The sequence below is a fragment of the Eubalaena glacialis genome, chromosome 14, assembly GCF_028564815.1.
Source record: "Eubalaena glacialis isolate mEubGla1 chromosome 14, mEubGla1.1.hap2.+ XY, whole genome shotgun sequence".
Taxonomy (NCBI): domain Eukaryota; kingdom Metazoa; phylum Chordata; class Mammalia; order Artiodactyla; family Balaenidae; genus Eubalaena; species Eubalaena glacialis.
In genome coordinates, this window is record NC_083729.1 from 23,713,017 (window position 1) to 23,729,439 (window position 16,423).

Sequence of the window (16,423 nt, forward strand, 5' to 3'; positions counted from 1 at the left end):
TCTATCCCCTCAGTGTCTAATTCTTCCCTCCACACACTGTGTAGTTCTGGTCACACGTAATAAAGTCCCCAGACACCCGAGGCAGGAGAAACTGTGTGCGTGAAGAGGAAGGAAGACTCGTGACGATGTCCTGGAAGGAGGCTTGGAGAGTCGCTCTTACAGCCTGAGACACCGCCAACCCTTGTGCTTGTATTCTTGGGTCCAGGAAGGCGCCGATTTCACAATGCCAACTGCTGCCGACTGCTCTTTCTAAAACAGCTTTCAGCTGAAAGGCAGGGACGTGCCGGAGGCAGAAGCAGGAGCTGGGCTGCCTGTGCTGGCTTTGCTGGCCAGTGATCTTAGCTCAGCCTCTTAAGATTTCTGGGCCCTAATTTAAAAACATCTGCTTAAGCAGATGTTTTTGCTTGTTTCTCCCTTACTGGACTGGATGCTCCTTGAAAGCCGTGCCTGTGTCATCTCCGGCTGTGTGTTCCTAGCACCTATTACTCGGTGGCGCTCCATCCATGGGAGTTAAATGAATTATGAACTGAGAAGGATCATCTAGCATGTATTAAGTATCTACTACAGTTGGGCACAATGTGAGCCATCTTCCTCATGCCGTTTCACGACTCATCATATTAAATAGGCATTATTATATTCATTCAATTCATGGAACTTCGTGGCCTCTAATTCAGAGTTAAGATGTCCTCTGCCTGCTGGATTCTGTGGCCAGCGGGGCTGGCTGTCTGACAGCCCATTTCTCTGCTTCCTTGCTTCTGTGGCCGTTCTGGCCGGGCAGACGAGCAGGCCAGGCACGCGTCGTCGGCTGTCCCCTGGGAGGCCCCGGGCCGAGCCAGGCCGCCTTGGCAGACTCAGGCGCTCGCGCTCTGAATCATTTAGATGCCACGCACGCTGCTGCGGCCTTCCAGGTGATGAGACGGGGAGCAGTGCTGGGGTTCCCCAGCAGCCTCCCCAGCCTCCAGTGCCTCCACGCAGGCGGCTGCACCGAGTGCTCACGACTTAGTGGTTTCCTGGGGACTTGGTGGCCTCTGACTTGTCTTTCCTCTGAGTCAGGCTCTCCCCAGCCGACTTTGCTGTGACAACTTCCTTCCTCGTCACTACAAATGCCGAATGTTGTTTTCCCAGTAGCGGTCCCCGCACCACCATGTTCTGCGCTGAGAGGAAGCCATCTGTAGTCACCACTCTTATCACCGCCAAGGTTTCACCACGTCCCCCTCGCCACGCTGATCACTGGGCTGCTGGGGTCATCTCTGATATTAAAGGGATGAGCTTCCAGCGGGGCAAACTGCCAAGGACCTCAAAACCAACAGATTCTTGAGTCTGACACTGACTCCATAATCAGAGAGCAGACGAGTCTCAATCCTTTGTGATCCCCAATTGTAAGCAGAGCAGAGCAGAGCAGATGAGGGTATTAAGTAATGGCCTCTTACATTTGCATCCTGCTCAGAGTGCAAAACCCTTCACATCCTCACTGCACTGACCCCACCTGACCCCACATGACCCCACACGACCGTGTGAGCTGGGCCCGCAGCATCATCCCCGCTTTACAGATGGGGAAACCAAGGCTTAGGTGGGGATGGAGTTTGCCTCAGGTCATAGAGCTCATTCATGGAATATCCTTTCATGAACCATCAAAGGCTGGCCTTCTGTATCCCTATCACCTCTATGGTCCTAACAAATACAAAATACCCAATAAATGATTGTTCATTGAACTGACGATTGAATAGTGAAACAGGACTTAAATTTAGGGCTTTGATTCAAGAGCATAATAATTTTTCTGCTGCACTACTGTGGTCCAGTTGAGCTCTTCCAGCAATGGGTAAAAATAGTCTGACGTCAGGCTGGTTAGGGTCAGACCCCCTCCTCCCTGTCTAGCCAGTGACCTTGGGCAAGTTATTTGGCTTCACTGAATTTCTTCATCTGTGAAATGGAAGATAATAACAGTACCTACTTCATTGTGTTGTTGAGTATTAAATACGAAAAGGCATGTAAAGTGCACAGCAGTGATTGGCTAGCACATCTAGGAAGTGTGTAATTAGTGTTAACAATAGTTATTACTATTGTAATAGTAATAACAATTACTATTGTTATAGGGTAGGGATGGGCCTTATGTGTCTGTGAAACCCAGTACCTGGTACAGTGGCTGGCACGTACACATGAGTGTAGGGCTCAAGACACTTGCCTCCCAACACTGACACTCATCATGTGACAGGGAGCAAGTCCCTTACCTCTCCTGGCCTTAGTTCCCACACCTGTGAACTGACACGGTTGAACCGGGTAAATCCCAGGGCTCCTCCCCACTCTAAAATGCTCTATTTATTTCAGTGGTCTCAGTGGGGCAATTTTGCTCCCCAGGAAACATTTGGCAACGTCTGGAAACATTTTTGTTGTCACAAGCAGGGGAGGTGCTACTGGCATCTAGTGGGTAGAGGCCTGGGAAGCCGAGGACCATGCTCAGTACAGTGCCCACAAAAAGAATTGTCTGGCCCTAGATGTCAATAGTACCGAGGCTGAGCAACTCAGATCCAAGCCGACATGAACAGCCAGAGCTCTCTGAGTTGCTGGACAAGTGCCTGTGACCTGCAGCTTGCCAGGCCCGGGCAGCAGAGCTCCTCCACGCAGCAAAGCCGTCTACGGGTCGGCCCTTCAGCTGCCCCCTTGCACCCTCACCACGCTGACCTTGTTATTGGGGAGGCTAGCTCAGGCATCTTTAATTTAAACTGGAATCACTCTTGCTCATCACCAGACTCCACGATGGCCCTGCCAGGGCGAGGGGAGAACATCTTGGCACAAGGCGCACAGAGCCTGGCCTGAGGCAAAGCCCCTGAAGATGTAGGGGCAGCCCTAGCAAAGCCATCAGGTCAATGGGCTTGCCGAGCACCCCTGCTCCCTTTCTCCTGCCTCAGCTCCCACCCTCCAGGGGGCAGACTGATCCTGGTGATGGAAGAGTCAGGCTGGGAAGAAAATGCATTGGCCAGCAGGGTGGACACGGAGACTGGCGGCCAGGGCAGCCTCAGGGGAAGCTCACAGCCTCCTGTACCGGGCAGTATTGGTCTCCTTGTTCTCACCACATGTGGAGGAAAAGGCTGCCATCACATGCTCCCTGGCTCTTCAGAGAATCTAGATCAGCTCTTTTTGCAAGGTTCCTTCATCTTCCATTTCCTCTTTCCCAACCCCATCCTTTACCCCCTGAATTCCTGCTGAGAGGCTATTGGTTTCCCAAAAACAGCCCGAATGAGGAAAGGGGAGACCTGGGGTCCAGTTAAGGCAACTATAAATAGCCTGCCTACCTCCTCTCTCTGCCTCAGTTTTCCTGTTTGTTAATGGGAACTCAGTTGGTAGTTATGAGCACAGGAAGATAAAGAGGGGAAAGCTCTTAGCAAGCCCCCATGGCCCGTCACACGGAGGAGCTATCGTTTTCCTGAGGATGCTAGACAGGGACCAGGCCCTGCTACTTGGGAAGTGCTGAAATCCTGCAGCACTTGTCCCCTCACACACATGCACATTCTCAGCCTGCATTTCAGGGAGACCCCAAACTCCATGTCCACCTGTGACATCAATGTCTCCCTACCCGCTACCTAGCACCTCAACAGATTGATTGCCTGAAGTCCCAGCAGCCCCAGGCAGCACTCTCTGGTCTCTGCCAGGCTTGGTGGGGCAGGAATGTTGAGCAGAAGTCAAAACAAACAGCTCATGGGGCTGGGCAAACACATACAGGATGGCACTGCAGCCGAGGCCACCGCCATCCCCACCCATGGATGGGAGACCTCGCCATCTGGGGCTTCTCACAAGAAAAGGAGGCTACGCTGGAGGAAGGCTTGGCCATCAGAAGATGGCTCATCCCTAACAGTGGGCAGCTCACACACCCGACATTCCTGATTTCTGGTGAATAGACACAATTGGTGGCTGGGCCCCTCCCAGCCAGTCCAACGAGACATTTCAGAGGCAAGAAGATAGATATGAGTTTAGGTATGAGGAGAACACCTTTTTGAAGACAAGATTTCATTCCTGCTGGGATTGTAGCAGCTTGCAGTTCTTTGAAACACAAATAAATACAGATGGGCCAGTAGCAGAAGAGTGGGGTGGAGACTTTCAAGAAATGAGCAAGGAGGCCGTATAGCTTTATCGGAATTGCAGTAGGCAGCATCTCCCCACTGACCCAGCACACCATGGAGATGGGTAACATCATTGTTCAAATGGAGCCTTTCTGAAAAGTATTTTCTTAGAGGGAAAAATTTGAGGTCTTTCTCTAGCAAACACGCCACAAAGAAGGATCTCTCACTCTTGTTGATTATCAGAGCAGGGACCCCTCAAAACTGAAGTCTTATGGAATGAGAAAAAAGGCAGGCACAGAGATTCCCTTGTTCAGGTTTGCTTTCCAGTGTCTCTACTTCTAGAGGCCTGATGGGTCACTGAGGAAGCATGTGAGTGTGTCCAGGAAGCTTAAGTTCACCGACATGGGTATTGGGTGTGACTTCAATGTTGTGTAAGCCTTAGAGGTTCTAGAACAAATCATGTTCTTCTCCTGAACTGATACCGTGTGGCATCCCTGACCTGTTCTGCTGTGGTGTCCCACACTGCTGTAGGACCTACTTGGGCAGCCACAATTGTTTGCTCTTTCCCTTCCTGCCAAATTTCTTCTGGTAAAACCCAGTTTCCAGCATATTAAATTACTTTCATATTGGCCTTTTAACACTCCCCTTGGCTGTTTCCTTCTTGGCTCCATCTGGACTTTGGGAAACGAACATCTTTAATACCCACTCATTAAATGTCCACTCTGCCAGCTGGTCCTCTGGCCTCTGGAAGGACCGTCAGCCTGGGCAGCCAGAGGACCCCACAGATCAGTGCCCAAGACACCATGCAGGGAATATTAGCAGTAATGGCTCAATCTGGACCCTACACATTAAAGGACGATTGTGAGCTTTAAATAGATGTCAATTAAGTAGATGTCAAATTTCCAGGGTGTTCTGGAAATTTGTAGCCAAAAGCCAAATCTCCATTTACGTAATGGATTTTGGACATGGGGAAGGACTTACCCATGCTTTCCTGGAGTGGGTACCAGGGGGATCTCTCTTCCAGCCTCATTGTGGGGCAGCAGCTGGGCGACGTACCTCCCGGAGGGCTGCAGGTGCCTGTGCACCGAGACGGCCAGCCTGCAGTGCTCGCTGCTGCTCCTCATCCATGGACTCAGGATGGTGTGCTTGGAGGTCATCGACGTGTTGAGGAGGAGGAAGGCGCCTGCCAAGAGACAGGGAAAGTGACTCTGCAGTGTGTCCAGAAGGGAGGCCCAGCATCAGCTCTGTGGCGGGATTTAGAGACCAACGATGCTGGAGGCCTTTCTCACCTTCCTTACACACACCTAGCCCTCTTCCCCCTCTCTTAGGTTGTCTTTGTAAAAAGCAAAGCCTGAGGCAAGAGGATGGTGACCTGGGACTTGGGCTTTATCATCAGGCAGATCAAGGTTCTCACCTTAGCTCCCCTACTTACTAGCTCTATGTTCTTGAGACTCAGGTTCCTCATCTGTAAAATGGGAATGAAAACATCTACTTCAATGGTTGTGAGGATTATGTGAGGTAAGCATGGAGAGCACATTACCCAGTTTTAGGTAGAGAGGAAACACCCTTATAAAATAATTATTTGGTTTCGACTGTCTTCTAAGTTAGAGATGACAACTCACAGATTCTTTCCCAGCCAGTAGGCACAATTAACAAAGTCCCATAAGAAACAGAAGACTAGGACAGATTATTTAATCCCCAAAGAGTGATGAGAGTCAGAAACTCAACCCAAGTGCTAAGATGTTCTTGGTGGAAGAGGACAGCCTAAAGAGAGTCCCTCCCTCCGTACACGTTCCCAGAGTGGAGCCAGGACATCAGTTCCATCCTATAAACATCCATGTAGCATATCTCCACACCTCACAAACCAGGGCACTCTGGGGTATCTCAGGCCACCCTATGGGTCACAGTTTAAATCAGAGCTGACCTGAGTTCTCCATATCACACTCAAGCCAACTTCAGACTCAAGTGACATCTGTTAGACAATTCAGAGTTTCCCAGGAATGTATGGGTTGGCTCTAGGCTCCCAAATAGTGACCAGTTCAAGGTTTTCTCTGAGAGGTGGGTGGCTTATTTGGGTCACTTATTATGTAGCTAAGATCATGGCTCCCACTCCTTTGCTTTCTAGCTAAGTGATCTTGGGCAAAGCATTAACTTTCTCTGGTTTCAGTTTCCTCATTTATAAAATGGGGTGGGAAGGGTTGGCTGAAGTCAATAAGCTCTTAAGATTCATTTCAGCTCCTGAGTCTATGAATCATATGTGTTTGCAACTGGTCTCCACAAAGAGAGCCCTACAAATCCCTCCTGGTGCCATGCCTGTAGAGTTTCCCTCTGGGGCAAGCCAACCCTAATTCCAGTAGCACAGTCCAAGAGACCTACAAGAACCTTGTATTCATGGGGATTACTGTCAGCATAAAAGCACGGCACCATTTTATTGTTCCCGGTATTCCTTCTGATGCATTAATTTTACTTGCTACACTCTGCATTGAAGTTTTGGACCTTTAGATGCTGCTCCTTTTGCAGTGAAAGCCTAGTCCCACAAGATCCCCAACTCCTGTAGAAACCAGCTAACATGTGCTCAGCCTTCTTTAATCAGCCCCCAGCGCTTTGAATTAGTCTCCTTATGCAGATAACCCAATTTACCGAGTAGGCAAAGGAACTAGCAGCCTACAATAAAGAATGATGCAGATGAAAGAAGGGGATTCTTACCAGAAGCAAAGCATTTCCAAGGACACATATTGTGTCAGGAATTTGGAGAGTTGCAATATTCTGGAAGTAGATAAATGTGACTTCTGGTTACAATCAGGATGAGGTCAGCACAAGACTGTTTCTGAGTTGAATCAGGGACTTGGGTCAGTACTGGAAACTGAACCCTCTGTAATTATTGGGAAGTTTCAGCATGGCCTATGGGCCTTTGAAAAGTGCTCTACAACCCTCAGTAAATAACCTATATTATTATCCTGTTTTACCATGGGGAGACATTCTTGTCACGGGCACAGAGGTAAAAGAAAGGAATTAGAATTAAAGACTCAGAATTAGAAAGGACTTTAAATAGTGAAAACTATGTGGGATTATTAATAGATGAAAATAGGAAATGGGACCAGAAGGAATTGGAGGTACTTTTAAATGTTTTCCTCCTCCTCTATCCCAGTTTTGCCTTGAAAACATAGAAGTTATATAAACATTATTCAAACAAAGTAAATTAAAACAAACAAATGCATATTAACAAATTCAGTGTTTTAGGTAGGAATATGACTCATTTAAACTTATGGGCCTTTCCAAAATTTGTCTCTAATAAGGTAAACTATTGCTTCTGATACTGTTTAGATTGGGGTTGCCTTTAGTTACTTTTTAAAAAGTGCTCCTAAATAATTCTATCCCCACAGGGATCATCCTTTGATGTGAAACTGTTTTTATAAAGAGGCTACACCAATGCTGTTGATGTTCTTGGTTACCTACTTCTCATCCAATTCACTATTCTTTCTTGGCAACTGGGGTACTATAAGTCTGATTAAATGTTCATGTCTCAAGCCTTCATTTCAGTTAAGAGTGAACTTGGCTTTGAACAAGGAGTTTTGTAAGCAGAGATCCACTGGCCGTGTCTTGGGAAGAGTTTCCTTTCTTTACAGAAGCGATGGTGTCACTCCCACCACTATTTCCTTCTTGCTGCCTTGAATGAGGTTGTGACAGCTAATATGTGGCAACCACCTTGTGACTATATGGAAAAAGTTAATACATTTACTAACCCTGACAATGTACAACTGCTGAGCCCGTGCTAGAAACTTTTTCTATGATTTATTACAAACTAAAATAGCAACTTTCTACTTGTTTCAACTATCACGTCAAGTCTTGTTGCTATCAGCCAATTCTAACTACTTTAAATGAGTTTATATAAAGTTCTCATTTATGGATATTAAAGTTATAATTTTGAAAAAAAAGAAAGGACTTTAAGATGATCTAATGTAATGTCCTCGCTTTTCTAGAGAAGCAGACTGGAGATCAGAATGAGGAAATGACTTGCCCAGTCTTAATTTGAAGTCCAGAGACCGACCAGACTCCAGGTCTCTGGACTCCTAACCAGTGCTCTTTCCCTTGTATCTTTCTCATTTTCCCACTGTATTCTTTATCTTAAAATATGACCAGGGTGCCTTGCAGGCAAGTTGTATATCTCAGGAGCCCAGACGGATGGGAAGGGAGAAAGACGGGCAGATGGGTACTGGACCAAATCCATTTGTTCACTGGCTTCCTTACTCCTTTCTGCCCTCAAATTTCATTTATTGGATGCCTGCTTTGAGCAAACATCCAACCACTGGCTCTGCCCTGGGGACACAGACATGAGCCAGACACAGCTCTGGCTTTCAAGGAACTCGAGGTCCCATAGGGGTGATGAGATGTCTGCACTAACTTTAATCAAAAGTAGAGGTTATAGAGTCATAAGACACATAGAGATAAAGCACTTGGGGAGGCTCCACGAAAGAGACATTAGGTTCAGTTGGGAAGACTCATAAAGAAGATGACCTTTGAACTAGGTCTTAAAGGGAGAGAAAAACAAGGATATTGGCAGAAACAGCTGTGCGAGAGTTGAGAGGAAGAGGAGTCAAGGCAGAAATGTAGAAAATGTGTAGTGGCGTTTGGCTGCAGAGTGGCACATGTGAAGAGAAGGCTGGGAAATAAGGAAGGGCAGTGAGTGTGGACCAGACCACAGAGAACATTTCATTCCCAGCTAAAGATGTTCAACTTTACTTTGTGGATAATAGGGAGCCAGAAACGGTTTTTGAGCGGGATAGGGACATCATCAGGGTGGTGCTTCAGGAAGATTAATTTGGTATGGTGGGGGCAGGAGGGATCAAAACTGACCCAACCTCATCCTCTACCACCAGTTCACACTAGGCAAGGACGAGACTAAATGCAAATGTGATGTGTTTAGTATGTTACCTTTGTAAGCAAAGGTGCTATGTGAGGGACAGACTTTGGGACTCTACCGGGGCTTCTAACACTAGGCTAGTGTATATCTTTTCAGAGCAAGTGAGAGCCCTGGAAGCATCTCTGGGGGCACAGTCTTGCTGCAGACACATTGGGGGTGCATTCTGGGGTTAGGATGAAGCCACACATGCCACATATTAGGGAGCAACAATTGTGTCTTGGTCTGAGACCCTACTCTGGTATTTTTAGTTGGTGGAAAGTTGGATTGAAACCAGTTTTTTTAGCTACTAAAAGAAAGAATGTGGGCAAAATAAAGGAGGTGCTTCCCTTTTTCTCAGAAAGATTACATGCAAGTGTGCTTGTGCGTGCACGTGTGCACGAACGCGCACACACACACACACCCGTGCAAAACTCAAGTTCCCAGCAGGAGCAAATCAAGCTGAAGTTGCTGGGGCTTTGGGGCTCATCCTGTACCACCGTTCCTCCCTCCTGGGTGTGGAAACACATTTAAATTCTGTCCTTGTGATTCAGTACCTCAATAATGAGACTCTTTCAAAGTTGACTGGAAGATGGATTACTTTTCCAGTTCTAATATGTGAGATAATGTTTATATGAATTTTATTTTGTGCAACTGGACTATCAATAAGGGATTGAGCTTAAAGTATTTTCACTCTCAATGAAACTCCATAGTTGAGAGCTATCTCTTCATCAGCAGCTTTCTTCTACCTCCAAAAAAGAAAATAAAAGGAAAAAATACATTTCATAAGCTCCTTGGGATATTGTCAGTATAAATCTTTTAAAGTCAGTGAGAATTTATCTCTCCTCTCCCTCTTTCCCTGTTTTCTGTTTATTTTGCTCAGAATAGCTTGGGGCTATGGGAAGGCTCCTGGGGTCCCTTCTAATTAAGAAGGATGGCCTGGCAGCTCACAGACCTTCCCCCAGTGTGGGCCATGGGGGATGGAGAGGCAGATCAAAGAGCCCTGCTTACACGGTGCCACAATCATGGTTTCCTTATTGGATTGTGTTGATGTGTTCAATGATTAAATATGAAGTGGTTATTATTTTTACCTCTGGTCACCAGCATAGGGATGTGTTGCTCTTATCCCAGCCAGCAGGGCTCAAATTATGAGCCAGAAACCAAGGGGCATGAATGTTGAGATCAGACAGACTCTTTCATATTCAGGCTCTATCTCTATCCAGTTCTAGGCTTTAGACAAATTATTTAAACTCTTTAAGCCTTAGTTTGCTCAGATTTAATATGGGTATAGCCTCCCTCACATGGCTGTCGTGGAGATTAAATTAAACTACATGCATGGAGTGGCCAGTACAGTGCCTGGCCCTTAGTAGGTATGTGAGGAATGTTGATTTCCAGCTTTGAGGGGTGTCTCAGTCTGGAGCTCCTTTTATCTATCACTAAACTTGGAATCAGAAGGACTGAATTTGAGCCCTGGCTCTGCCACTACCAAGGTTCCTTTCTTTGTAAAATGAAAAGGTTGGATAGAGTCTCTCTGAGGACGCTTAGAGCTCCAAATTGTCAGTAATTCTATCTGCCTGCCTAGAATATTATTAATCTAAAGGAAACATGTCAAATCTCAAAGCTCCTAAGTCCTAAAGACTTCTTCTCCTAATTCACCTCTCTGAGGCTTCTATGCCAACAGTTTCAATCAATTGGCCAAATATTCTGTAAACTGTGATTCCCTGCCCTGCTTCCTCTCTTCCAATTCACATGAATGCATCCCTGGGAAGGGCTCTTGTCCTAGCATCATTTGTTTCTGTAGATGCTGATGCTATAAGGCTGGTACCACCTCTAAATGTCTCGTATTTAACACAATGCTTGCCATATGGCAGGCACTCAATGACTTTAAAAATGAAAGTAATTTACACATATGGTGAGGAGTCAAATAGTTCAGAGTAGCTCATGATAATAATTAAAAAAGAAAAAACTATCCCCAAATCCTGCTCCTCTCACCAAGTCCCAAAAATATTTTTAAGGATTTCTAATTTCTTTTGGCAGCTGCCCTCATGATTCTAGATATTATGATCACAGAGTTATTTGTTGGTGCAACAATTTTGGCTCCTTAACATTGATGGTACAGTAAAAAAAAAATGATACTATTCCCCTTCTTATTCTTTATTTTTTTTAATCCCTTTTTACTTTTTTATTACTTTCCTTTTTAACTCTTCATGCCAAATTTATCACTTGTTCCATCAGCTTTAGACAGTATCACCTGACTCTCCTCCCTGGAAGATGATGCTATTAGTCTTCCTGCTCTTCTGCATTTTTCCACGTCCACCTCCCAAGGCAGCTATGTTTTCCTCTATATTGTCAAGGTTGTGTAAGAATGATTAATTCTTGTGTTTTGTTTATAGGTTGATGCTAAATGTTGAAAATCAATTAACAGAGCTTTTATACTGAAAACTATATATATATATATATTTTTCACTGCAGTGAACAATGGTTATATTTATAAACGTCTTTATAGGTCCAGTAATGCATCCCACTCCACAGAGAATGTTTCTAACATCAAGAGTAAATGAAAATTCATTCTCTCTCTCTCTCTCTGTGTCTTACATCATCACTTGTCAAAATTGTGGCACATTATAATTTGCCTTATATTTATTTGAATCAGGAGTCTCTTGTGCACTTTGTTTTTTCAGAAATTTCTAACTGCTTTTCTCTTTTATTTATTTTCTATTTGCCTTTTGCACCATATTGCTAGCACTTCTACACATTCCTTGAAAAATCTCTCCCTTCTTCTTGAAGACGTTGACACCATGTTTTTAATTTGTACCAGTTGCTTTCTGCGCCTCCAGTACAGCTATATTCTGGAATTCATTTTCACTAGAGCTCTTCCATTAGTCCCACCATCCTCAGGAAATTTCCTCAGGGGAAAGCTTCTTGGCGAATCTTTGAATATCTGCAATATTTTTATTTTGTTTTCATACTTGGTTAATAGATTTTCTGGCTATAGTTTATAGATCAGAAATTGTGCTTCAGAAATTTGAAGGCCTAGCTTTAGTGTTGTCTAGCAACTGTGTGACTGAGGTGAAGTCTGAGGCTGGTTTTACTGTTAATTTCTTTGTAGTCAACCTGCTTTCCCCCCCGCCCCCCCCCCACTTTGGAAGCCTTCAGGATCTTTAACACGGAGGTGCTGAAATTTCAATACAATGGATCTAGGAATGGATCTCTATAAAAATTCTGCGGTAGCATTTGGTGGGCTCTTTCAATCAGAAAACACATTTCTTTCATCTCTGGTAAATTTGTTTTATTATTTCTCTGATATTTTCATTCCCCTCTTCTCAGTCTTAAATCTTTCTGAAGAGATTTATCTCTCAAGTTAACTTCTATTACCTAATTTATCTTTGTTTCCTCTGGAGTCAATTTTTTTTGTTGCTATTTCTTTTTCATGTTTCTGGGCTATCATATGTAGGGTGGTCCTGGATCAGCCCCTCATATAGAAACAGGAGAAACTAGGAGCGCGGATAGAAACTTCTCTGCACATAGTCAGTGCTTGCTCTCCATGTCAGAATTGGCCTGATGGCTGGTGGGGGGCCGGCCACCCTGCAGTGCCCGGTCCCCAACTCCAGCATCATGGACCAGTCACGCTCTGCATGAACCATGAACACTCCCACTAGCAGCCCTAGTTCTCCCGGTCCACTTGAATTTTTAGAGAAGAGCCCCCTGTTTCTCTCCCTCATGGTTAAGCATCCTGCTATGTTTTCATCTGGGAAAATGGGGTTAAAAGGGGGCAGAGACAATATGGGTTAACCACACCACAGAGGAATCTCATTCTTCCTCCTGACTCTCATCTTTACTTCAGAGGATCCCTTATCAGTACTCGTGGTGCCTCCCAGCAGATGGGCTCCCTCCTCTGCTCTAAAGGGAGCATTTTCTCAGCTTTGGTCACTTTATTTCCTCCATCAACAGCTTCCATCTCCTCTTTGTGCTCTAGAATTCACTCATGGTTCCCTTCCTGTTCTGTTTGCTATTCAGGATTTATTCCTCTGTTGAATCCCTTATTATTGCTTTAGTGGGACTGCAGGAGAGAAGAAGACAAATGTGTGCTCAGTCCACCATCCTGAACCATAAGGCTCTTAATCATATTCTTTGCATGAGAACACAAATAAACAAATGCATGAATGGACAGATTTCCATCTCAATAACTCACACACAGTTCTGGCACCTCTGGCTATTTGTCTATATTGCAATTAAACTATTAAATCATTATTACAAGCTATTGCCTGATAATGATGCCATTCATATTATGTGGGGCTTAAAGAACAGCAGAAGCTTATTGGGCTGGAATATGGACAGAAGAAGTGCAATGTGCAGACACATGCCACCAGGTGCAGCGTCACAGAATAATGCCGTGCCATCCCCCAGGGTATGTTCCACAGAACACCAGCCCCACAAGGTGTAAATAGGTAGTATGAGAAAGCTCTGGGATCAAGTAAGTTTGAGGATTACTGAGTTAAACAAAAGTAAACAGGCTCTTTCCTTGCAGGACGTCTTAGAACCTTAATATGCCATTAAGATTTGTGACTCCTCAAGAGTAAAACATAAAATGAAATTTCCCAAACTCCTTTGGGCACAGAACTCTTTTGCTATTGTGTATCATGTACCATGGAATATGCTTTGAAAACTCTACTCTATTCTATTTCTGCTCTAGAGACCATCTGCAGAAAGTGAGAAAGGAAAAAACCATCATGATAAGAATGAGGGTAGTATAGAAGTGAATAATATATCTATATCTACATCTATGTCATCTCTTAAATCTTAAATCTTCTCTCTTTGTATGACTTTCAAACTGTCCTCTCATCAAAAACTAAGATTCTTATAGCAGAATCATGCTTTTGGAAAGCCTCCTCTGGGTTACTACGTTCGTCTCTCTACCTGAGGATACTTAAAGATGCTACATTCCATATCTGACTTTCAGAATGTCAGAGCTAGAAACAAACTTGGTGGTCACATAGCTTAATCGCTTGCTGTACTGGGGAGAAAACCAAGAAGCAAAGAAGTTAAACACTTGCCCAAGGTCACGCTGCAGATTAGTGGTAGATCTGGAACCAGGAGCAAGATTTTCAGACACCCTGTCCAGTGGAACGCCCAGTATCTGCATGCCCATAATAGAGTTTTATGATGATATTTTTGGTCAAATGTTCTATGGCTTGGTCTCCAGTTGCCCCAGACATCACTTTCTTTCTTTGCACTTTCACAGCTCTAAGCATCCGGCTCCAGTAGATTGCATCAAGCCTGTCTATCTGACTGCCCCATATCTAAAGTCACACACTAAACCCTGAGCAGGTGGGAACCAGATGGATGAGTTATCCTCTGGAAATCACTCATGGGGGCTTAGGGTAGTCCCCCCAATCTGAGAAGTATTTGAGGGTCTCCTCTGTTCATGTGGTCTTATGAAGTGCCAAACCAAGTTGGGACCACTGAAAGAGTTCCTTTATTGTTTATTTTTCAAATTCGAATTCTGCTACCCCATGTAATCCCAACTCAGGTTTTAGGTTTTAGTTCAAAGTTTTGAAATTTAGAGGAAGGAATAGGTGGCATTGTCCTCATTGCCATGCCTTGCCTAAAAGTGGGATAACTTAGGAATCCAGACTTAGAGCCCTTGGGAGTTATTTAGTCCAACCTTTTCACCTTGCAGGTGAGGACATTCAGTCCAGGGGGTTGAAGGGATATGCCTGGGTTCCACAGCAGGCAGCTGAGCTGTGTTAGGACCCAGCTCCTCCAGTCCCAGCCCTGTGCACTTTTACTGTCTCACTCTGCTATGATGTCACATACTGGGAATTAGCTCTGCTACCCTCCACCGCCAGAATTTAAATGTATTGCTTTACTGCACCTTCATCAGGAAGTACTTTGAAGAGAAATGGTATTGGTTTTTGAGATCTAATGATTAGAAAAACCAAGTGTGTTCATTAAGGGAGGAAAGGGAGGTAGAAGGAGTTGATTTTTCTTAACAGTATTATTAATCTTAACACTATGAGTTCAGTTGTAGTGTAAAGTGGTAGTACATTTGCCTATTTGGTGGATTTCTGTAAACTATCTCTCAGGTCCAAGTTAACTTAGGCAAAAAGTTCCCTAGAAATGGTAACATATATTTATGCTTGTGTGTGTATACAGTGAATATATGTATATTTGTGTGTGTGCATGTGTATACATACTCTATATGTGTGTGTATATATATATATATATATAAATACATACATATATTTACATGTATATATCCATGTGTATGTGTGTATGTTTATGTAGATCTCATTTTAGATCTCTGACCCTGTTAAAAAGGACAAACCTTTTTGGGGGAGACATATATTTTTTTGTTTTTGTTTTTTTTAACCAACAGGTTTCATTCAGGAAAAAAGGAAAAGGCCAAAAATCTCTACATACTCTGTGTGTCTCTGTGTCCTGGGGACTCAGCAAAAAAAAAGATAATAAAAGGCAAAGCAAATAACTAGAAGGAAACAAGCTGAAGTGCTGAGAAACCTCTTTTCCCTAAGAGCTTATTGCGATAATCCTCAAGCAAAACGGAACAGCACTTGATTTGATGAGACGGAGAAAGGAGAAGCCAAAGGAAAACTAAACAATTGATTTAATTCAAAGAGAAGGAGGAAGGAGAGATAAAAGTATTTGCTGCAGGCGGGGTAGGGAAGGGAGGAGTTAGGGGACTAAAGTGCCTTTGGTGTTAACAAAATCCACTTTGGAAGGAGAGAAGCATGAAATGAAGTTTTCCTTTTTTTTTTTTTTTTAACATCTTTATTGGAGTATAATTGCTTTACAATGTTGTGTTAGTTTCTGCTGTATAACAAAGTGTCCAGGAGACAGGCAGAAGTGAGGTCATGGGTTTACACCATACTAACTACTAGGGGATTAAGGGAGAGACTGTATCCTAAATGGTGAGATTCCCTAGCCTATTCCTCCCCACCCCAAGACTTCAGAAGAGTGGCAGTCAGGCTTATGCCTTCCTATCCAGGCAGGAAAGCAGAAGGAGCCTCCATTAAGAGATTGACAAGCCCAAGAGAAAAGTCTATTCATATTGACAGGGAGGGGGTACCCTTTACACAATGGTTAAGTCCTGGCCCAATCATCCTCCTGTGAAGTTTACAAAGCAATTGCCCCCATCCATGCACACAGAGATTCCAAATGGCTTTTTTTTTTCTTAACATCTTTATTGGAGTATAATTGCTTTACAATGATGTGTTAGTTTCTGCTTTATAACAAAGTGAATCAGCTATACATATACATATATCCCCATATCTCCTCTCACTTGTGTCTCCCTGCCACCCTCCCTATCCCACCCCTCTATGTGGTCGCAAAGCACCGAGCTAATCTCCCTGTCCTATGTGGCTGCTTCCCACTAGCTATCTATTTTACATTTGGTAGTGTATATATGTCCATGCCACTCTCTCACTTCGTGCCAGTTTACCCTTCCCCCTCC

The 16,423-nt window shown here is 44.4% G+C and overlaps 1 protein-coding gene across 1 annotated transcript in view; it reads right to left on the reverse strand.

Moving 5' to 3' along the window:
• Positions 1–16,423, reverse strand: part of ALK (ALK receptor tyrosine kinase) — a 756,061-nt gene that overhangs the window by 329,612 nt on the left and 410,026 nt on the right. Inside the window, exon 5 of the mRNA XM_061210871.1 lies at positions 5,037–5,238. Within this exon, the coding sequence (XP_061066854.1) occupies positions 5,037–5,238 (202 nt within the window). The remainder of the gene's footprint in view (positions 1–5,036; positions 5,239–16,423) is intronic.